The 20870-nt window shown below is 44.3% G+C and overlaps 7 protein-coding genes across 12 annotated transcripts; all 7 read right to left on the reverse strand.

Moving 5' to 3' along the window:
- Positions 1-527: 527 nt before the first annotated feature.
- On the reverse strand, positions 528-3928 carry LOC147759218 (uncharacterized). 4 transcript variants are annotated; one of them, XM_086998596.1, is made up of 6 exons: positions 2871-3925; positions 2165-2387; positions 1937-2047; positions 1664-1813; positions 1277-1296; positions 528-723 (listed from the first exon to the last, which is right to left on the reverse strand). In XM_086998596.1, exons 1-6 carry the CDS (start codon positions 3276-3278, stop codon positions 700-702), a joined length of 936 nt encoding a protein of 311 aa, XP_086854722.1. In that variant the 5' UTR covers positions 3279-3925; the 3' UTR covers positions 528-699. The 4 variants fall into 4 exon arrangements, 3 of the variants coding, with proteins under 3 accessions (XP_086854722.1, XP_086854720.1, XP_086854721.1); XR_015331641.1 differs by having other exon boundaries at positions 575-723; positions 1277-1813; XM_086998594.1 differs by lacking the exon at positions 528-723 and having other exon boundaries at positions 808-1296; positions 2871-3928.
- A 588-nt stretch (positions 3929-4516) lies between these two features.
- LOC147759219 (uncharacterized) lies at positions 4517-7493 on the reverse strand. The gene is made up of 5 exons (XM_086998597.1): positions 7439-7493; positions 7015-7263; positions 6491-6794; positions 6105-6347; positions 4517-5874 (listed from the first exon to the last, which is right to left on the reverse strand). Exons 3-5 carry the CDS (start codon positions 6598-6600, stop codon positions 5259-5261), a joined length of 969 nt encoding a protein of 322 aa, XP_086854723.1. The 5' UTR covers positions 6601-6794; positions 7015-7263; positions 7439-7493; the 3' UTR covers positions 4517-5258.
- Positions 7494-7506: 13 nt separating this feature from the next.
- LOC147759220 (uncharacterized) lies at positions 7507-8709 on the reverse strand. Its single transcript, XM_086998574.1, has 2 exons — positions 7830-8709; positions 7507-7646 (listed from the first exon to the last, which is right to left on the reverse strand). Exons 1-2 carry the CDS (start codon positions 8503-8505, stop codon positions 7507-7509), a joined length of 816 nt encoding a protein of 271 aa, XP_086854700.1. The 5' UTR covers positions 8506-8709.
- Positions 8564-9669, reverse strand: LOC147759221 (uncharacterized). Its single transcript, XM_086998575.1, has 3 exons — positions 9263-9669; positions 8783-9114; positions 8564-8628 (listed from the first exon to the last, which is right to left on the reverse strand). Exons 1-3 carry the CDS (start codon positions 9667-9669, stop codon positions 8564-8566), a joined length of 804 nt encoding a protein of 267 aa, XP_086854701.1.
- Positions 9669-12932, reverse strand: LOC147759222 (uncharacterized). 3 transcript variants are annotated; one of them, XM_086998685.1, is made up of 6 exons: positions 11876-12931; positions 11169-11391; positions 10942-11052; positions 10669-10818; positions 10282-10301; positions 9669-9726 (listed from the first exon to the last, which is right to left on the reverse strand). In XM_086998685.1, the coding sequence occupies exons 1-6, from the start codon at positions 12281-12283 to the stop codon at positions 9703-9705; spliced, it is 936 nt and encodes a 311-aa protein (XP_086854811.1). In that variant the 5' UTR covers positions 12284-12931; the 3' UTR covers positions 9669-9702. The 3 variants fall into 3 exon arrangements, with proteins under 3 accessions (XP_086854811.1, XP_086854809.1, XP_086854810.1); XM_086998683.1 differs by lacking the exon at positions 9669-9726 and having other exon boundaries at positions 9858-10301; positions 11876-12932; XM_086998684.1 differs by lacking the exon at positions 9669-9726 and having other exon boundaries at positions 10196-10818.
- Positions 12933-14441: 1509 nt separating this feature from the next.
- Positions 14442-19205, reverse strand: LOC147759223 (uncharacterized). Its single transcript, XM_086998576.1, has 10 exons — positions 19201-19205; positions 18273-18782; positions 17797-18124; positions 17012-17637; positions 16838-16974; positions 16445-16654; positions 16021-16269; positions 15497-15800; positions 15111-15353; positions 14442-14880 (listed from the first exon to the last, which is right to left on the reverse strand). Exons 1-10 carry the CDS (start codon positions 19203-19205, stop codon positions 14442-14444), a joined length of 3051 nt encoding a protein of 1016 aa, XP_086854702.1.
- LOC147759224 (uncharacterized) lies at positions 18587-20734 on the reverse strand. The gene is made up of 4 exons (XM_086998634.1): positions 20177-20734; positions 19949-20059; positions 19289-19825; positions 18587-18735 (listed from the first exon to the last, which is right to left on the reverse strand). The coding sequence occupies exons 1-3, from the start codon at positions 20274-20276 to the stop codon at positions 19608-19610; spliced, it is 429 nt and encodes a 142-aa protein (XP_086854760.1). The 5' UTR covers positions 20277-20734; the 3' UTR covers positions 18587-18735; positions 19289-19607.
- Between the last annotated feature and the right edge of the window lie 136 nt (positions 20735-20870).

Genomic DNA, 20870 nt, shown 5'->3' on the forward strand with positions numbered 1-20870 from the left:
GCTTAGCCAATCCCTGGTGTGCTGCTCACACAGTTGCTTACTCAGCCGAGTAGTGCTGTTCCCAAGAGATCGCTCTCTCAGGAGAGAAACTACCCGGGTAGAGCAAGAGTACCTGCAACAAAGAATCAAGAACAGAATAAGTTATAAATGTAAAGACAGAGTTATTTTGTCCGCTGAAATAGATTTTCAAATGAACTGATATTAAATGCAAGAATTCCATAAATTAAAAAAAGAAAAAAAAAGAAAAGTTTTGAAATTACCTGTATGTGAGCAGTGCTGGAAATTTCCCCCTTGTCGCCACGTCCAGCTGTTGGAGGATTTCCCCACTCCAACCCGCATACTTCTTGTGACAGGCGCCGCACTCCAGGTACTCAGTGCCCATGTAAAAGTAGCCATCGATGTCAAGGACGCGGCGGACAGTCTTGAAGAAACCGCAGGATGTTAACTGGCGACCCTTGCATGATGGCACAGAGCAAGACAGCTGAGCCCTGAACATGCGGCGTGGCATCCAGAGGAAGAAGGGGTGGGTGAAGAAAGGCCCTGCTGTTCTAGGGGGCTGGGCGTGGACCAGTCTGGGTGATGGTGGGTGCCACCACAGCTGCAGCTCTTGCTTCAGTTGGCCCCGGCGGGTGGTAAACAAGGCACGGGAAACCCACTGTGCTTCATGTGGTGGCAGGCTGGCCTTCCATGACAGAGGGATCAGATCAGTGTCATCCACGGGCACTGGAACAAGTGAAGAGCAATAAGTACAAAATAATAGAGGGGGAAACCTGAAATAAAAGAAAATCATGAACATATATCACACTTTACAAGAGCTGACATACTTTCTCATTACTTTTAAAAATTACTCATTCTTACTTATCATGTATCTTCTGCATTGGAGGTTATTAAAAGTAACAGATTAATCACTGCTTGGACTTTGTTTACTTTATGGTCAATAGTTATCATTTAAATACATCCTCATATCTTTAACCTTATCACCCACAAACAAAAAAAAGTTATTGCATGTTCAGCTCTTTTATGCTAATCTACAGGCAATACAAACACCAACCACCTCACAGTAAGGAACCCACAGTAATGCAGAAAAAAAAAAAAAGGAAAGCGAAAAAGCGAAAAAGAAAACAAAACCAAAGTGCTGCTGCTGCTGCTGTGCTGTCACCTTCCAAAACATATAAAAAGAAAACACACCACATGCTACAAGTGTCAGTGAATAAGCCACGTGTGCATTAATAATAAATAAAACAATAAAACTCTGAAAGCTTGATTTCAAACTCACCAACACCTGTCCTCCAAAGACTGTGAAAAGAAAACAGGTACAAGAACAATAGAACACTCTTAATGTTTTACATTCTGTTTTACACTATTTTCTTTCATTACACTTTGCGCGATTAATTTTATAAAAAATCTTAAAATTCACAATCTAAGCTGTGCAGATTTTCATGAAGGAATTCTTCTTGTCATCATCACCTTGGCAGGAGGGCTGGGGCGGTATGTGATATGTCACAGACAAAACACTTAATGTAAGGTCAGCAGCTAGGAGTTAACTTTTTGCTCACTGAAAATTGACTGGTTAATTTCCAAATTGAATTGACTGGTTAATTTCCAAATTGAATCCCAGCTGTGACCTCAAATTGTTCATGGAAAAGAAACAAAAAGTCTTTACCTGAATCTGGCAGGGAGCTCTGCCTTTTGGTCTCCTGTTGGGGTATGGTGTCAGGAGCGGCAGCTGTACTGGTGCCAGCACCAGCTGAGGCAGGGACAGGTAGCTCTGGGCGTTCCAAGTCGCTCACTTCCTCAGGGTCTACGGCTGTCGCTTTAAATGAACAAAATTAGAATATACTGAAGTAAAAGTGGCAACAACTGTAAAAAGATGTTAGAAAGCTACTCTTAAAACAAGGGTCCTTACGTCAATGAAATTACCATGAATTACATTTACCTCTGGTGGTGGGTTTAGGTTTCTTGGCAACGGCGGTGTTGGTGCTGTCTGGGGCAGGAAGGGGGGCGTCCACCACTTCCACATCCTCAGACTTGGGCAGGGTCGCCGTTGCTGGAAAAAAAAAAAAATGAATAACGGAATAAATACACTGATACAGAAGCACACATCAACTATTAAATTTGAAAAAAAAAAAAAAAAAATGTGTGTAATAATACATGTGTCATTTACCTCTTCTTGATTTCTTAAGATTGGGTGTTGGCCCTGGGGGACCAAGCTGTCTCTTCACTCCAGCTTTGAGCCCTGCTGGTGACAGATGACTGCCGACCATGAGGCTCTGAAGTGAGCTGGAGGATACTGGGACAGGCTTGGCAGGTGGTGTGGGTTTTGCCTGCCTCTCCTTGGTCTTGGCAGCAATAGCCTCCCGACCCTGGGGGAACAGCTCAAGGTACTCCTATGTGAAGTCAATAAAGGTGATTAAGACAGGTACCCTGACAATAAAGGCATTGTCCAATTGAAATGAATGTTAATTACTATCATCTCTTTCAATAATGGAAACTAGTACAACTGATTTATATTACTGTGTGTGCTAAGATACAAACAATGCGTTGTACCTTTCCTGGGAGGTGACCTTCAGTCCGACTAGTTTGTGTTACAAGACCACTTTAACAATACTAGATATCAGTGACTTGAGGACAGATATGTCAGATACTTAAACTATGATGTTTGTCTGTATCCACAGTAACTGAATACTTGAAGTATTATTCACCACAAACCAGTATAACACCAATGAAAGACTTATAAAAGACATGGGGAGGGGGGGGGGGGGGTGCAGACAACTAACCTTACACCATGGGGCATTACTTTCAATCTTTCAATACCTTACACATTACATATAGTAAGGCAATCAAAAAAGATTTAAAAGGAAAGATTTTACCTTGAGCTTGTATTTGTTCACACCCAGCGGGCCGGGGTGTGGAGTCTCCCTGCTCAGACTCTCTGCCAAGTAGGCGGCATACCCCAGGGAGTTCTCGACCAGCCACCGGAAGGTCTGCCCCCGGTATTTTCCAAACTGCAGCCTGTGATGCCCCAGAAGGTGTTTCTTGTCGGTGACATCCAGGCCGAGCTGGATGACTGCAGACCTGGCCTCCTCCGCAACCTTCTCCGGTGGTTTGGCAGCGGCGGTGAGGGAGGCAGTGGCTGCAGAAGCAGCAGCCCTCCTCGCGGCGTTACTCTCACCGAGCGTCAGTGCTCCATCCGACCTCCTCCTGAACACTGGGTCGCTTGATCTGGTCGAGGGGAGTGGCGTTTTCGGTTCATCTGCAAAGAAATCCAGACATGTCATGTCGAGCACCCACCCACGTGGATTTTTCCCGCGAAAAGGTAATTATTGCGATAAAAGCGGAAAGGTGCAACTGGTTGCGCCGACTGATACGTCGGCGTGCTCGGTACTACTTGAGCTTTTCATCGGTGTCGGTGTTTAAATTATCTAGTCCGTTTAAAGCGAGCAACGGGCAGGTGAATCGCTGAGTCGAGAGAAAACTTACCTCTTGTCGCCATGTTGAATAGCTTGTGCTTGACGACTCCTGTACCACGTGACCTCTTTTCTGCGGCCGTAATTCGCTGATTTCGCCTACGTCATCGCTGATTTTCGACCAGATCGCTGATTTTGGGTTTGTGATTGGTTGGAATCGCTGATTTGAGGAAAATCAGCGATGACGTATGCATGAGTCGTCATGTGATTCGGGGTCACTCTACAGAGAAGCTACGCATGTCCCCTGCGCAAAGGAACCCACTCAATCTTCTCTGTCGGCCCAGCGCAAAAAAGAAAAAAAGAAAAAGGCAAAAAATGCGAAAATTACGCCAAAAATCCCGGGGCGGATGGGGCAATTTCGGCGCGCAACTTGGCACCAGATGCGTTTCAAGCCCCAAAAACGATTAAAAACGTTAGTGCGCACCTGGAATGTTTGCCGTGGCCGGGTGAATGGTTCCCCCCTAAAGAAAGGACCCCACGCCTAGTTCCTGTAAACATTGCGGTTTGTTGTGGTCACATGACCGTGTCACAGTAGCCGACGGCCAAATGACCGTTAACATCGTCAAAAAAGGCCCTTCTCCTGCTCCTGCAGTTGAGAAATGTGCTACAAAGTAGCAAATTGACAAACGCAAACAAAACACAGCATCAAAATACAGAACGAAAGTGCCCGGCGTTATAACGAAAGTGCATAACGAAAGTGCATGTGTATGCAAATGCAAATCGCCAAAAACGGGCCAAACTTGCGCCCTCTAGGAGTTAAGTAGGAGTTAAGACCCAGATCTTGGCTGAATAGCGTCGCCTAATGCGTTTGCATGCTAAAAAAACGTAAATAACCTTGGTTGTGACAGATTGCTACAGTTGAGATCGTGGTGGGGAAAGAAGGGGAGGGGGGGGAATACAGAAACGTGCTCTGCATTCTACTTTCAATTTACTTGTACTGTTCATCAAAATTAAATTAAATGTACAAATTCCGTTTTATTTTCAGTTTACTGTTTTTTTTAAAATCAATATACAAATTGAAACAAAGAATGCAGGTTGTATATGAATCAAATTTATTGAACCTCAATGCAGATAGCAGTTTTTTTCTGCGTTGTAGTTGCATAAATGATTGAAATAAGTCAGTGATTTTTTTTTTAATATATATATATATATATAAATAGATGATAGTCCAGCTGTCTTGTTGTTTTTGCATCACAGTTGCATTGAATAAGTAGGTGATAGTCCAGCTATCTTGGAACAAATTATTGCACAGTTGTTTTTGCATCGCAGTTGCATTGAATAAGTAGGTGATAGTCCAGCTATCTTGGAACAAATTATTGCAGAGTTGTTTTTGCATCGCAGTTGCATTGAATAAGTAGGTGATAGTCCAGCTATCTTGGAACAAATTATTGCACAGTTGTTATTGCATCGCAGTTGCATTGAATAAGTAGGTGATAGTCCAGCTATCTTGGAACAAATTATTGCACAGTTGTTTTTGCATCGCAGTTGCATTGAATAAGTAGGTGATAGTCCAGCTATCTTGGAACAAATTATTGCACAGTTGTTTTTGCATTGCAGTTGCATTGAATAAATAAGAGATAGTCCAGCTATCCTTGAATAAGTGAATTGCCAGCTAACCAAGCTATTGCACACTTCCCTTGCATTGTTTGTTGCATTAATGACAGTCCAGCTGTCTGTGTATAAATATATGATGACAGTCCAGCTGTCTTTGTATAATTAAATAAAAAATGACACTCCAGCTGTCGAGAATAATGTCATTTTGGGAAGACACAGTCCTTATTTATACTGCCCTCACTGTTGTTGTTGTTGTTGTTGTTCTAAGAGGGCCTTCATTCGTTCCTTCCAGGCTAAGTACGTCAGGCCCTCTGCGTTGTCAGGGCAGTATGTATGGCCACGGTAGCCGCTATGACCCGCCTGGATGTTGCGTGGTTTTCCACATTTCTTACAGTTGTTTGTTTTTCTGGTCCTCTTAGCCACAACCGGAGCTGGTGTAGTTGACTGTGGAAGTGGTTGGGACCAGGGTGGAAAACCTGGTATTGGGGTCATCACCGTGGGTGCGAAGGTGGTCCACTGGGCGGGTGCTGGTGCCAACTGGTGCGGCAGAATGCCAGGTGGAAAAAATCCAACAGGTTGTGGGACCACGACCACTTGTTTGGACTGTGTCTCTGTTGCGCGGGCTGGCTTCATCTTCTTCTTCTTCTTCTTCTTCCCATCTCTTCTCAGCACCGCAGTGCCTGTGGTGTCTTTAGGCAGGTGGTACTGGTGCGGTGTTCCAGAGGGCACTGGCAGCCGCGGTAGCAGCTGCCTGGCAGCAGGCAGCGGTGTTGTTGCTGTTGCAGGAGGAGCGGGCAGGGACATCCCCTGTAGAAGGGAGGCCCTGTACTGCTCATCTGTAGTCCTGTTGTGCCTATGGAAGAAAAGAAAAAAAAAGAATAATCAGGAAATAATCTTTAAATATTCTTAAAATCTGAAAGAAAATAAAAAATAAAAACTGAAATGAAATTGGAAAAAAAAAAAAAAAAAGCACTAGCAATATCATTGTATCAGTTTAATTGGTGACTTTTCAGGAATCTAATTTAAGTGAGGAATTAACATTTTACAATGTTGCTGTGACAGTCGAGTCAGTTGAGAAATTACCATGTATGTAGTGTCCTCATGTTTATGGAGAAGAGCTGGAGGGTTGTTTTTTCCATCACACGGGCGTTGTTGAAAAGGAGCCTGGTGATCCTCTCATAGTCCCGCATGATGACTCCCCACGGGTGTTGTCTTTTGCCTCCCTTCCACGGAGCATCATGGGCCTCCATTAGTTGCATTATGACGGCCTCCACTACCCTGGATTCGGAAGGCTCACGCGCAGGGGTGCCAGTCCCCAGCATGCACCTGAAAGTACAAAGGAAAAACTTAATTTTTTCTTGTATTATTATTATTATTATTATTATTATTTGGTCTATTTCATGCCAATATCTTCTGAAAAATAAGTGTTAATACAATCTTAGCTGAAAAAAAAAAAAAAAAAAACTTACTTCTTGACACTCTCCACCCCAGGAGTGATGGTGTTCTTGGAAGAGGCAAATCGCCCCTTTGTGTGCCTCCTCTTGAAGTGTGGAGTGTAACGGAGGCGTTGTTTGTCCATTTCTGGCAACGCCTCCCAGTGGTGGATTATCTTCTCCACATCTTCGGTTAGGAGGCACTCCCTCTCGATGGTACGTAGGGAGACGAGTACAGAAGCCAGCTTCGTTACGGCATCATAACCGGGGATATGATGTCTGTCCACTGACTCTGAAGTCTCATCTACCTTGGGTGTTGGTTCTTCAAGGGGCACCTCTTCTGGAAAGTAAAAAAAAAATATGCCGATATAATGAGGGGGGAGGGGAAAAAAGAAATATCACCTGAAAAAAAAAAAAAATAAATAAAATAACCTTGTGTGAACAGAACAGGGCAACTGACTTGCATAGCTACATATCTGGAATTAACATATAAAGAAAAATAATAATAATAATAAAGAAATAATAATAATAATTACAATAGTAATAATCTAAAAATTTACCTTCTCTGGGTGGAGAGGTATTGGTTGCCTCTGTCACGGAGGAGGTGTGTGGTCTGGGAGGGATGTGGAATACAGGGTCCTCGTCAGCATCTGCAATTGTGGGATCACAGTCTTCAGAGAACCCCTCATCATCAGCATCTTCCTCCACTGTCTCGACAACCTCCTCCTCGGGTGCATCTGGGTCCAGTTTTACAGGTTCTAGGGCCTTTCCCGTCTGATCGAGCAGGTACTCGCACCCTAGAAGCTCACCTGGAAGTAAAGAGAGAAATGAGAGAATTATTAGTAGCAGGCCTCATTTTTTTTTTCATGTATTTATTTATTTATTTATTTATTTATTTTTTCCAAAAATAATTTCTTGGCTGCAATTACATCTAAACTAATTATATTCCTATAAATTACACGAAACCTAAATCACTTTAATTACCAGTGTATTTCCTGGGGACCACAGCATTTGGCACGATGGTATTGCCAAGCACCCGTTCTCCAGATGGTTCACTGCCTGGACGAGCTGTCCATCATAGCAGCGAAGTTCGGTGTCCCATTGTCAATTGCGGCCAGCGCACGATCCTGGTTCCACCGAACAATTCCTTCCAGGATGTAGGCTTGGAAATTTGTGGCAGAGGCACTTTGTCCTGTTAAAAACAAGAAAAAAGGGAGAAAATTAGCTGCAAGTGTTCAATAACCACAAATTTTCAACAAAAATGTTAAGTTTAATTTAACAAGTACCAATGCATCAAAATTAAGTCAGTCTAAAGTGATTTTAAATCTACTTTCAGGTAACCAAGCAGTCTGTCGGTGTGTGTGGTTGTGCTTACCGGGAATGAATCTAACAATATGAGAATGGAAGCTCTCCAGGGAAACTGAGCCCCTCGCACACCTGTAGACCTTCAGCTCCTTCCCGCCCTTCCTCAGAGTTCCAGTCTGGGTGTACAGAGAGACCCCTTCGACGTCCTGGAGGCATGGTATGTGGCGCTGTTGAGAGGCCCACATGTCTTGCACTCTCTCGTGATCAAGGAGAGGTACTCCTAGCGCGTCGCACCCCTGATCACTGTCCAGCGTGTCGACCAGCGACTGCAAGAGACGAGTGGTTTCAGCTACACCGCGGGTGCGGCGACGGCAGTGTTTCTCTAACTCCTTGCGCGAGATGTGCTGCATGATGTTGTCTGGGCTGACGCCAGCGCCCTGTAGTTGTAGTTGGCCCAGCTTGGCATCTCGAAGTGCTGCCAGATCATCTGCGTCCCACTCAAAAATGCAGGCAGACAACTTCTTCATGAAGACGGCGTATAGTGGGTGGCTTTCCGTGGTGACACAGGAGGCGAACCTGCGCATGAAGTGCCACACGTCCAGTCGCACCACCAGATGGGGCCAGCCAGCAAACAGCTTCTTGACATTGCAGGGACCGGAGGTGGAGCAGCAGTCCCTGTCAACATACATCACCTTGGGTGGAGGCTGTTCACTGAGCTGGTACCGCCTCACGAGGCCCTGGGCCATCTTGGTCAGGCCAGCTCCCTCCTGAGCAGTGAGTACTGAGGTCAGTACCTGGCCGTGTTCATTGCCCACGTTGGTGCACCAGGCAGCTGAGCCTGCAGCCTCTCCTGCCAGCTTTTTGGCTACCTGAAAAACGGAGGGGGGAAATATGACACTTAATACATTTTCTTAAAGAAATTTTTTTTTTTTTTTTTTTTTTTGTGTGTGTGTTTTGTTGTTTTGTTTTCAAAACTGTTCACTGTACAAAGTTTAAGAGAGCAAATCAGAACAAAAACTGTACATAACCTTTTTGGTGAGTCCATCTTCAAGACGGATCCAAAGGTGGAGGTCACCTTGGCTTTGATCTCATCAAGCCTCAACAACACGTCACGGACCAGCACAGTTTGTAGCCATGCTGGCCCCGGGAGTCTTTCAAAGGGTAACGGCTGAAGAGGACTTGTTCTCTGCACAAGGGATGAGCTGGCAAACTTGTCTACAACTGAGAGGAAATTGGCTACCCTGCTTAGCCAATCCCTGGTGTGCTGCTCACACAGTTGCTTACTCAGCCGAGTAGTGCTGTTCCCAAGAGATCGCTCTCTCAGGAGAGAAACTACCCGGGTAGAGCAAGAGTACCTGCAACAAAGAATCAAGAACAGAATAAGTTATAAATGTAAAGACAGAGTTATTTTGTCCGCTGAAATAGATTTTCAAATGAACTGATATTAAATGCAAGAATTCCATAAATTAAAAAAAGAAAAAAAAAGAAAAGTTTTGAAATTACCTGTATGTGAGCAGTGCTGGAAATTTCCCCCTTGTCGCCACGTCCAGCTGTTGGAGGATTTCCCCACTCCAACCCGCATACTTCTTGTGACAGGCGCCGCACTCCAGGTACTCAGTGCCCATGTAAAAGTAGCCATCGATGTCAAGGACGCGGCGGACAGTCTTGAAGAAACCGCAGGATGTTAACTGGCGACCCTTGCATGATGGCACAGAGCAAGACAGCTGAGCCCTGAACATGCGGCGTGGCATCCAGAGGAAGAAGGGGTGGGTGAAGAAAGGCCCTGCTGTTCTAGGGGGCTGGGCGTGGACCAGTCTGGGTGATGGTGGGTGCCACCACAGCTGCAGCTCTTGCTTCAGTTGGCCCCGGCGGGTGGTAAACAAGGCACGGGAAACCCACTGTGCTTTCATGTGGTGGCAGGCTGGCCTTCCATGACAGAGGGATCAGATCAGTGTCATCCACGGGCACTGGAACAAGTGAAGAGCAATAAGTACAAAATAATAGAGGGGGAAACCTGAAATAAAAGAAAATCATGAACATATATCACACTTTACAAGAGCTGACATACTTTCTCATTACTTTTAAAATTACTCATTCTTACTTATCATGTATCTTCTGCATTGGAGGTTATTAAAAGTAACAGATTAATCACTGCTTGGACTTTGTTTACTTTATGGTCAATAGTTATCATTTAAATACATCCTCATATCTTTAACCTTATCACCCACAAACAAAAAAAAGTTATTGCATGTTCAGCTCTTTTATGCTAATCTACAGGCAATACAAACACCAACCACCTCACAGTAAGGAACCCACAGTAATGCAGAAAAAAAAAAAAAAGGAAAGCGAAAAAGCGAAAAAGAAAACAAAACCAAAGTGCTGCTGCTGCTGCTGTGCTGTCACCTTCCAAAACATATAAAAAGAAAACACACACCACATGCTACAAGTGTCAGTGAATAAGCCACGTGTGCATTAATAATAAATAAAACAATAAAACTCTGAAAGCTTGATTTCAAACTCACCAACACCTGTCCTCCAAAGACTGTGAAAAGAAAACAGGTACAAGAACAATAGAACACTCTTAATGTTTTACATTCTGTTTTACACTATTTTCTTTCATTACACTTTGCGCGATTAATTTTATAAAAAATCTTAAAATTCACAATCTAAGCTGTGCAGATTTTCATGAAGGAATTCTTCTTGTCATCATCACCTTGGCAGGAGGGCTGGGGCGGTATGTGATATGTCACAGACAAAACACTTAATGTAAGGTCAGCAGCTAGGAGTTAACTTTTTGCTCACTGAAAATTGACTGGTTAATTTCCAAATTGAATTGACTGGTTAATTTCCAAATTGAATCCCAGCTGTGACCTCAAATTGTTCATGGAAAAGAAACAAAAAGTCTTTACCTGAATCTGGCAGGGAGCTCTGCCTTTTGGTCTCCTGTTGGGGTATGGTGTCAGGAGCGGCAGCTGTACTGGTGCCAGCACCAGCTGAGGCAGGGACAGGTAGCTCTGGGCGTTCCAAGTCGCTCACTTCCTCAGGGTCTACGGCTGTCGCTTTAAATGAACAAAATTAGAATATACTGAAGTAAAAGTGGCAACAACTGTAAAAAGATGTTAGAAAGCTACTCTTAAAACAAGGGTCCTTACGTCAATGAAATTACCATGAATTACATTTACCTCTGGTGGTGGGTTTAGGTTTCTTGGCAACGGCGGTGTTGGTGCTGTCTGGGGCAGGAAGGGGGGCGTCCACCACTTCCACATCCTCAGACTTGGGCAGGGTCGCCGTTGCTGGAAAAAAAAAAAAATGAATAACGGAATAAATACACTGATACAGAAGCACACATCAACTATTAAATTTGAAAAAAAAAAAAAAAAATGTGTGTAATAATACATGTGTCATTTACCTCTTCTTGATTTCTTAAGATTGGGTGTTGGCCCTGGGGGACCAAGCTGTCTCTTCACTCCAGCTTTGAGCCCTGCTGGTGACAGATGACTGCCGACCATGAGGCTCTGAAGTGAGCTGGAGGATACTGGGACAGGCTTGGCAGGTGGTGTGGGTTTTGCCTGCCTCTCCTTGGTCTTGGCAGCAATAGCCTCCCGACCCTGGGGGAACAGCTCAAGGTACTCCTATGTGAAGTCAATAAAGGTGATTAAGACAGGTACCCTGACAATAAAGGCATTGTCCAATTGAAATGAATGTTAATTACTATCATCTCTTTCAATAATGGAAACTAGTACAACTGATTTATATTACTGTGTGTGCTAAGATACAAACAATGCGTTGTACCTTTCCTGGGAGGTGACCTTCAGTCCGACTAGTTTGTGTTACAAGACCACTTTAACAATACTAGATATCAGTGACTTGAGGACAGATATGTCAGATACTTAAACTATGATGTTTGTCTGTATCCACAGTAACTGAATACTTGAAGTATTATTCACCACAAACCAGTATAACACCAATGAAAGACTTATAAAAGACATGGGGAGGGGGGGGGGGGGGGTGCAGACAACTAACCTTACACCATGGGGCATTACTTTCAATCTTTCAATACCTTACACATTACATATAGTAAGGCAATCAAAAAAGATTTAAAAGGAAAGATTTTACCTTGAGCTTGTATTTGTTCACACCCAGCGGGCCGGGGTGTGGAGTCTCCCTGCTCAGACTCTCTGCCAAGTAGGCGGCATACCCCAGGGAGTTCTCGACCAGCCACCGGAAGGTCTGCCCCCGGTATTTTCCAAACTGCAGCCTGTGATGCCCCAGAAGGTGTTTCTTGTCGGTGACATCCAGGCCGAGCTGGATGACTGCAGACCTGGCCTCCTCCGCAACCTTCTCCGGTGGTTTGGCAGCGGCGGTGAGGGAGGCAGTGGCTGCAGAAGCAGCAGCCCTCCTCGCGGCGTTACTCTCACCGAGCGTCAGTGCTCCATCCGACCTCCTCCTGAACACTGGGTCGCTTGATCTGGTCGAGGGGAGTGGCGTTTTCGGTTCATCTGCAAAGAAATCCAGACATGTCATGTCGAGCACCCACCCACGTGGATTTTTCCCGCGAAAAGGTAATTATTGCGATAAAAGCGGAAAGGTGCAACTGGTTGCGCCGACTGATACGTCGGCGTGCTCGGTACTACTTGAGCTTTTCATCGGTGTCGGTGTTTAAATTATCTAGTCCGTTTAAAGCGAGCAACGGGCAGGTGAATCGCTGAGTCGAGAGAAAACTTACCTCTTGTCGCCATGTTGAATAGCTTGTGCTTGACGACTCCTGTACCACGTGACCTCTTTTCTGCGGCCGTAATTCGCTGATTTCGCCTACGTCATCGCTGATTTTCGACCAGATCGCTGATTTTGGGTTTGTGATTGGTTGGAATCGCTGATTTGAGGAAAATCAGCGATGACGTATGCATGAGTCGTCATGTGATTCGGGGTCACTCTACAGAGAAGCTACGCATGTCCCCTGCGCAAAGGAACCCACTCAATCTTCTCTGTCGGCCCAGCGCAAAAAAGAAAAAAAGAAAAAGGCAAAAAATGCGAAAATTACGCCAAAAATCCCGGGGCGGATGGGGCAATTTCGGCGCGCAACTTGGCACCAGATGCGTTTCAAGCCCCAAAAACGATTAAAAACGTTAGTGCGCACCTGGAATGTTTGCCGTGGCCGGGTGAATGGTTCCCCCCTAAAGAAAGGACCCCACGCCTAGTTCCTGTAAACATTGCGGTTTGTTGTGGTCACATGACCGTGTCACAGTAGCCGACGGCCAAATGACCGTTAACATCGTCAAAAAAGGCCCTTCTCCTGCTCCTGCAGTTGAGAAATGTGCTACAAAGTAGCAAATTGACAAACGCAAACAAAACACAGCATCAAAATACAGAACGAAAGTGCCCGGCGTTATAACGAAAGTGCATAACGAAAGTGCATGTGTATGCAAATGCAAATCGCCAAAAACGGGCCAAACTTGCGCCCTCTAGGAGTTAAGTAGGAGTTAAGACCCAGATCTTGGCTGAATAGCGTCGCCTAATGCGTTTGCATGCTAAAAAAACGTAAATAACCTTGGTTGTGACAGATTGCTACAGTTGAGATCGTGGTGGGGAAAGAAGGGGAGGGGGGGGAATACAGAAACGTGCTCTGCATTCTACTTTCAATTTACTTGTACTGTTCATCAAAATTAAATTAAATGTACAAATTCCGTTTTATTTTCAGTTTACTGTTTTTTTAAAATCAATATACAAATTGAAACAAAGAATGCAGGTTGTATATGAATCAAATTTATTGAACCTCAATGCAGATAGCAGTTTTTTTCTGCGTTGTAGTTGCATAAATGATTGAAATAAGTCAGTGATTTTTTTTTTAATATATATATATATATATAAATAGATGATAGTCCAGCTGTCTTGTTGTTTTTGCATCACAGTTGCATTGAATAAGTAGGTGATAGTCCAGCTATCTTGGAACAAATTATTGCACAGTTGTTTTTGCATCGCAGTTGCATTGAATAAGTAGGTGATAGTCCAGCTATCTTGGAACAAATTATTGCAGAGTTGTTTTTGCATCGCAGTTGCATTGAATAAGTAGGTGATAGTCCAGCTATCTTGGAACAAATTATTGCACAGTTGTTATTGCATCGCAGTTGCATTGAATAAGTAGGTGATAGTCCAGCTATCTTGGAACAAATTATTGCACAGTTGTTTTTGCATCGCAGTTGCATTGAATAAGTAGGTGATAGTCCAGCTATCTTGGAACAAATTATTGCACAGTTGTTTTTGCATTGCAGTTGCATTGAATAAATAAGAGATAGTCCAGCTATCCTTGAATAAGTGAATTGCCAGCTAACCAAGCTATTGCACACTTCCCTTGCATTGTTTGTTGCATTAATGACAGTCCAGCTGTCTGTGTATAAATATATGATGACAGTCCAGCTGTCTTTGTATAATTAAATAAAAAATGACACTCCAGCTGTCGAGAATAATGTCATTTTGGGAAGACACAGTCCTTATTTATACTGCCCTCACTGTTGTTGTTGTTGTTGTTGTTCTAAGAGGGCCTTCATTCGTTCCTTCCAGGCTAAGTACGTCAGGCCCTCTGCGTTGTCAGGGCAGTATGTATTGGCCACGGTAGCCGCTATGACCCGCCTGGATGTTGCGTGGTTTTCCACATTTCTTACAGTTGTTTGTTTTTCTGGTCCTCTTAGCCACAACCGGAGCTGGTGTAGTTGACTGTGGAAGTGGTTGGGACCAGGGTGGAAAACCTGGTATTGGGGGTCATCACCGTGGGTGCGAAGGTGGTCCACTGGGCGGGTGCTGGTGCCAACTGGTGCGGCAGAATGCCAGGTGGAAAAAATCCAACAGGTTGTGGGACCACGACCACTTGTTTGGACTGTGTCTCTGTTGCGCGGGCTGGCTTCATCTTCTTCTTCTTCTTCTTCTTCCCATCTCTTCTCAGCACCGCAGTGCCTGTGGTGTCTTTAGGCAGGTGGTACTGGTGCGGTGTTCCAGAGGGCACTGGCAGCCGCGGTAGCAGCTGCCTGGCAGCAGGCAGCGGTGTTGTTGCTGTTGCAGGAGGAGCGGGCAGGGACATCCCCTGTAGAAGGGAGGCCCTGTACTGCTCATCTGTAGTCCTGTTGTGCCTATGGAAGAAAAGAAAAAAAAAGAATAATCAGGAAATAATCTTTAAATATTCTTAAATCTGAAAGAAAATAAAAAATAAAAACTGAAATGAAATTGGAAAAAAAAAAAAAAAAAAGCACTAGCAATATCATTGTATCAGTTTAATTGGTGACTTTTCAGGAATCTAATTTAAGTGAGGAATTAACATTTTACAATGTTGCTGTGACAGTCGAGTCAGTTGAGAAATTACCATGTATGTAGTGTCCTCATGTTTATGGAGAAGAGCTGGAGGGTTGTTTTTTCCATCACACGGGCGTTGTTGAAAAGGAGCCTGGTGATCCTCTCATAGTCCCGCATGATGACTCCCCACGGGTGTTGTCTTTTGCCTCCCTTCCACGGAGCATCATGGGCCTCCATTAGTTGCATTATGACGGCCTCCACTACCCTGGATTCGGAAGGCTCACGCGCAGGGGTGCCAGTCCCCAGCATGCACCTGAAAGTACAAAGGAAAAACTTAATTTTTTCTTGTATTATTATTATTATTATTATTATTATTTGGTCTATTTCATGCCAATATCTTCTGAAAAATAAGTGTTAATACAATCTTAGCTGAAAAAAAAAAAAAAAAAAACTTACTTCTTGACACTCTCCACCCCAGGAGTGATGGTGTTCTTGGAAGAGGCAAATCGCCCCTTTGTGTGCCTCCTCTTGAAGTGTGGAGTGTAACGGAGGCGTTGTTTGTCCATTTCTGGCAACGCCTCCCAGTGGTGGATTATCTTCTCCACATCTTCGGTTAGGAGGCACTCCCTCTCGATGGTACGTAGGGAGACGAGTACAGAAGCCAGCTTCGTTACGGCATCATAACCGGGGATATGATGTCTGTCCACTGACTCTGAAGTCTCATCTACCTTGGGTGTTGGTTCTTCAAGGGGCACCTCTTCTGGAAAGTAAAAAAAAAATATGCCGATATAATGAGGGGGGAGGGGAAAAAAGAAATATCACCTGAAAAAAAAAAAAAATAAATAAAATAACCTTGTGTGAACAGAACAGGGCAACTGACTTGCATAGCTACATATCTGGAATTAACATATAAAGAAAAATAATAATAATAATAAAGAAATAATAATAATAATTACAATAGTAATAATCTAAAAATTTACCTTCTCTGGGTGGAGAGGTATTGGTTGCCTCTGTCACGGAGGAGGTGTGTGGTCTGGGAGGGATGTGGAATACAGGGTCCTCGTCAGCATCTGCAATTGTGGGATCACAGTCTTCAGAGAACCCCTCATCATCAGCATCTTCCTCCACTGTCTCGACAACCTCCTCCTCGGGTGCATCTGGGTCCAGTTTTACAGGTTCTAGGGCCTTTCCCGTCTGATCGAGCAGGTACTCGCACCCTAGAAGCTCACCTGGAAGTAAAGAGAGAAATGAGAGAATTATTAGTAGCAGGCCTCATTTTTTTTTTCATGTATTTATTTATTTATTTATTTATTTATTTTTTCCAAAAATAATTTCTTGGCTGCAATTACATCTAAACTAATTATATTCCTATAAATTACACGAAACCTAAATCACTTTAATTACCAGTGTATTTCCTGGGGACCACAGCATTTGGCACGATGGTATTGCCAAGCACCCGTTCTCCCAGATGGTTCACTGCCTGGACGAGCTGTCCATCATAGCAGCGAAGTTCGGTGTCCCCATTGTCAATTGCGGCCAGCGCACGATCCTGGTTCCACCGAACAATTCCTTCCAGGATGTAGGCTTGGAAATTTGTGGCAGAGGCACTTTGTCCTGTTAAAAACAAGAAAAAAGGGAGAAAATTAGCTGCAAGTGTTCAATAACCACAAATTTTCAACAAAAATGTTAAGTTTAATTTAACAAGTACCAATGCATCAAAATTAAGTCAGTCTAAAGTGATTTTAAATCTACTTTCAGGTAACCAAGCAGTCTGTCGGTGTGTGTGGTTGTGCTTACCGGGAATGAATCTAACAATATGAGAATGGAAGCTCTCCAGGGAAACTGAGCCCCTCGCACACCTGTAGACCTTCAGCTCCTTCCCGCCCTTCCTCAGAGTTCCAGTCTGGGTGTACAGAGAGGACCCCTTCGACGTCCTGGAGGCATGGTATGTGGCGCTGTTGAGAGGCCCACATGTCTTGCACTCTCTCGTGATCAAGGAGAGGTACTCCTAGCGCGTCGCACCCCTGATCACTGTCCAGCGTGTCGACCAGCGACTGCAAGAGACGAGTGGTTTCAGCTACACCGCGGGTGCGGCGACGGCAGTGTTTCTCTAACTCCTTGCGCGAGATGTGCTGCATGATGTTGTCTGGGCTGACGCCAGCGCCCTGTAGTTGTAGTTGGCCCAGCTTGGCATCTCGAAGTGCTGCCAGATCATCTGCGTCCCACTCAAAAATGCAGGCAGACAACTTCTTCATGAAGACGGCGTATAGTGGGTGGCTTTCCGTGGTGACACAGGAGGCGAACCTGCGCATGAAGTGCCACACGTCCAGTCGCACCACCAGATGGGGCCAGCCAGCAAACAGCTTCTTGACATTGCAGGGACCGGAGGTGGAGCAGCAGTCCCTGTCAACATACATCACCTTGGGTGGAGGCTGTTCACTGAGCTGGTACCGCCTCACGAGGCCCTGGGCCATCTTGGTCAGGCCAGCTCCCTCCTGAGCAGTGAGTACTGAGGTCAGTACCTGGCCGTGTTCATTGCCCACGTTGGTGCACCAGGCAGCTGAGCCTGCAGCCTCTCCTGCCAGCTTTTTGGCTACCTGAAAAACGGAGGGGGGAAATATGACACTTAATACATTTTCTTAAAGAAATTTTTTTTTTTTTTTTTTTTTTTTGTGTGTGTGTTTTGTTGTTTTGTTTTCAAAACTGTTCACTGTACAAAGTTTAAGAGAGCAAATCAGAACAAAAACTGTACATACCTTTTTGGTGGAGTCCATCTTCAAGACGGATCCAAAGGTGGAGGTCACCTTGGCTTTGATCTCATCAAGCCTCAACAACACGTCACGGACCAGCACAGTTTGTAGCCATGCTGGCCCCGGGAGTCTTTCAAAGGGTAACGGCTGAAGAGGACTTGTTCTCTGCACAAGGGATGAGCTGGCAAACTTGTCTACAACTGAGAGGAAATTGGCTACCCTGCTTAGCCAATCCCTGGTGTGCTGCTCACACAGTTGCTTACTCAGCCGAGTAGTGCTGTTCCCAAGAGATCGCTCTCTCAGGAGAGAAACTACCCGGGTAGAGCAAGAGTACCTGCAACAAAGAATCAAGAACAGAATAAGTTATAAATGTAAAGACAGAGTTATTTTGTCCGCTGAAATAGATTTTCAAATGAACTGATATTAAATGCAAGAATTCCATAAATTAAAAAAAGAAAAAAAAAGAAAAGTTTTGAAATTACCTGTATGTGAGCAGTGCTGGAAATTTCCCCCTTGTCGCCACGTCCAGCTGTTGGAGGATTTCCCCACTCCAACCCGCATACTTCTTGTGACAGGCGCCGCACTCCAGGTACTCAGTGCCCATGTAAAAGTAGCCATCGATGTCAAGGACGCGGCGGACAGTCTTGAAGAAACCGCAGGATGTTAACTGGCGACCCTTGCATGATGGCACAGAGCAAGACAGCTGAGCCCTGAACATGCGGCGTGGCATCCAGAGGAAGAAGGGGTGGGTGAAGAAAGGCCCTGCTGTTCTAGGGGGCTGGGCGTGGACCAGTCTGGGTGATGGTGGGTGCCACCACAGCTGCAGCTCTTGCTTCAGTTGGCCCCGGCGGGTGGTAAACAAGGCACGGGAAACCCACTGTGCTTCATGTGGTGGCAGGCTGGCCTTCCATGACAGAGGGATCAGATCAGTGTCATCCACGGGCACTGGAACAAGTGAAGAGCAATAAGTACAAAATAATAGAGGGGGAAACCTGAAATAAAAGAAAATCATGAACATATATCACACTTTACAAGAGCTGACATACTTTCTCATTACTTTTAAAATTACTCATTCTTACTTATCATGTATCTTCTGCATTGGAGGTTATTAAAAGTAACAGATTAATCACTGCTTGGACTTTGTTTACTTTATGGTCAATAGTTATCATTTAAATACATCCTCATATCTTTAACCTTATCACCCACAAACAAAAAAAAGTTATTGCATGTTCAGCTCTTTTATGCTAATCTACAGGCAATACAAACACCAACCACCTCACAGTAAGGAACCCACAGTAATGCAGAAAAAAAAAAAAGGAAAGCGAAAAAGCGAAAAAGAAAACAAAACCAAAGTGCTGCTGCTGCTGCTGTGCTGTCACCTTCCAAAACATATAAAAAGAAAACACACACCACATGCTACAAGTGTCAGTGAATAAGCCACGTGTGCATTAATAATAAATAAAACAATAAAACTCTGAAAGCTTGATTTCAAACTCACCAACACCTGTCCTCCAAAGACTGTGAAAAGAAAACAGGTACAAGAACAATAGAACACTCTTAATGTTTTACATTCTGTTTTACACTATTTTCTTTCATTACACTTTGCGCGATTAATTTTATAAAAAATCTTAAAATTCACAATCTAAGCTGTGCAGATTTTCATGAAGGAATTCTTCTTGTCATCATCACCTTGGCAGGAGGGCTGGGGCGGTATGTGATATGTCACAGACAAAACACTTAATGTAAGGTCAGCAGCTAGGAGTTAACTTTTTGCTCACTGAAAATTGACTGGTTAATTTCCAAATTGAATTGACTGGTTAATTTCCAAATTGAATCCCAGCTGTGACCTCAAATTGTTCATGGAAAAGAAACAAAAAGTCTTTACCTGAATCTGGCAGGGAGCTCTGCCTTTTGGTCTCCTGTTGGGGTATGGTGTCAGGAGCGGCAGCTGTACTGGTGCCAGCACCAGCTGAGGCAGGGACAGGTAGCTCTGGGCGTTCCAAGTCGCTCACTTCCTCAGGGTCTACGGCTGTCGCTTTAAATGAACAAAATTAGAATATACTGAAGTAAAAGTGGCAACAACTGTAAAAAGATGTTAGAAAGCTACTCTTAAAACAAGGGTCCTTACGTCAATGAAATTACCATGAATTACATTTACCTCTGGTGGTGGGTTTAGGTTTCTTGGCAACGGCGGTGTTGGTGCTGTCTGGGGCAGGAAGGGGGGCGTCCACCACTTCCACATCCTCAGACTTGGGCAGGGTCGCCGTTGCTGGAAAAAAAAAAAAATGAATAACGGAATAAATACACTGATACAGAAGCACACATCAACTATTAAATTTGAAAAAAAAAAAAAAAAAATGTGTGTAATAATACATGTGTCATTTACCTCTTCTTGATTTCTTAAGATTGGGTGTTGGCCCTGGGGGACCAAGCTGTCTCTTCACTCCAGCTTTGAGCCCTGCTGGTGACAGATGACTGCCGACCATGAGGCTCTGAAGTGAGCTGGAGGATACTGGGACAGGCTTGGCAGGTGGTGTGGGTTTTGCCTGCCTCTCCTTGGTCTTGGCAGCAATAGCCTCCCGACCCTGGGGGAACAGCTCAAGGTACTCCTATGTGAAGTCAATAAAGGTGATTAAGACAGGTACCCTGACAATAAAGGCATTGTCCAATTGAAATGAATGTTAATTACTATCATCTCTTTCAATAATGGAAACTAGTACAACTGATTTATATTACTGTGTGTGCTAAGATACAAACAATGCGTTGTACCTTTCCTGGGAGGTGACCTTCAGTCCGACTAGTTTGTGTTACAAGACCACTTTAACAATACTAGATATCAGTGACTTGAGGACAGATATGTCAGATACTTAAACTATGATGTTTGTCTGTATCCACAGTAACTGAATACTTGAAGTATTATTCACCACAAACCAGTATAACACCAATGAAAGACTTATAAAAGACATGGGGAGGGGGGGGGGGGGGTGCAGACAACTAACCTTACACCATGGGGCATTACTTTCAATCTTTCAATACCTTACACATTACATATAGTACTTGTACCTGTTTTCTTTTCACAG

The sequence above is a fragment of the Lingula anatina genome, unplaced genomic scaffold, assembly GCF_051362555.1.
Source record: "Lingula anatina isolate TDL-2025a unplaced genomic scaffold, LinAna3.0 unanchor82, whole genome shotgun sequence".
In the NCBI taxonomy this organism is placed as follows: Eukaryota; Metazoa; Brachiopoda; class Lingulata; order Lingulida; family Lingulidae; genus Lingula; species Lingula anatina.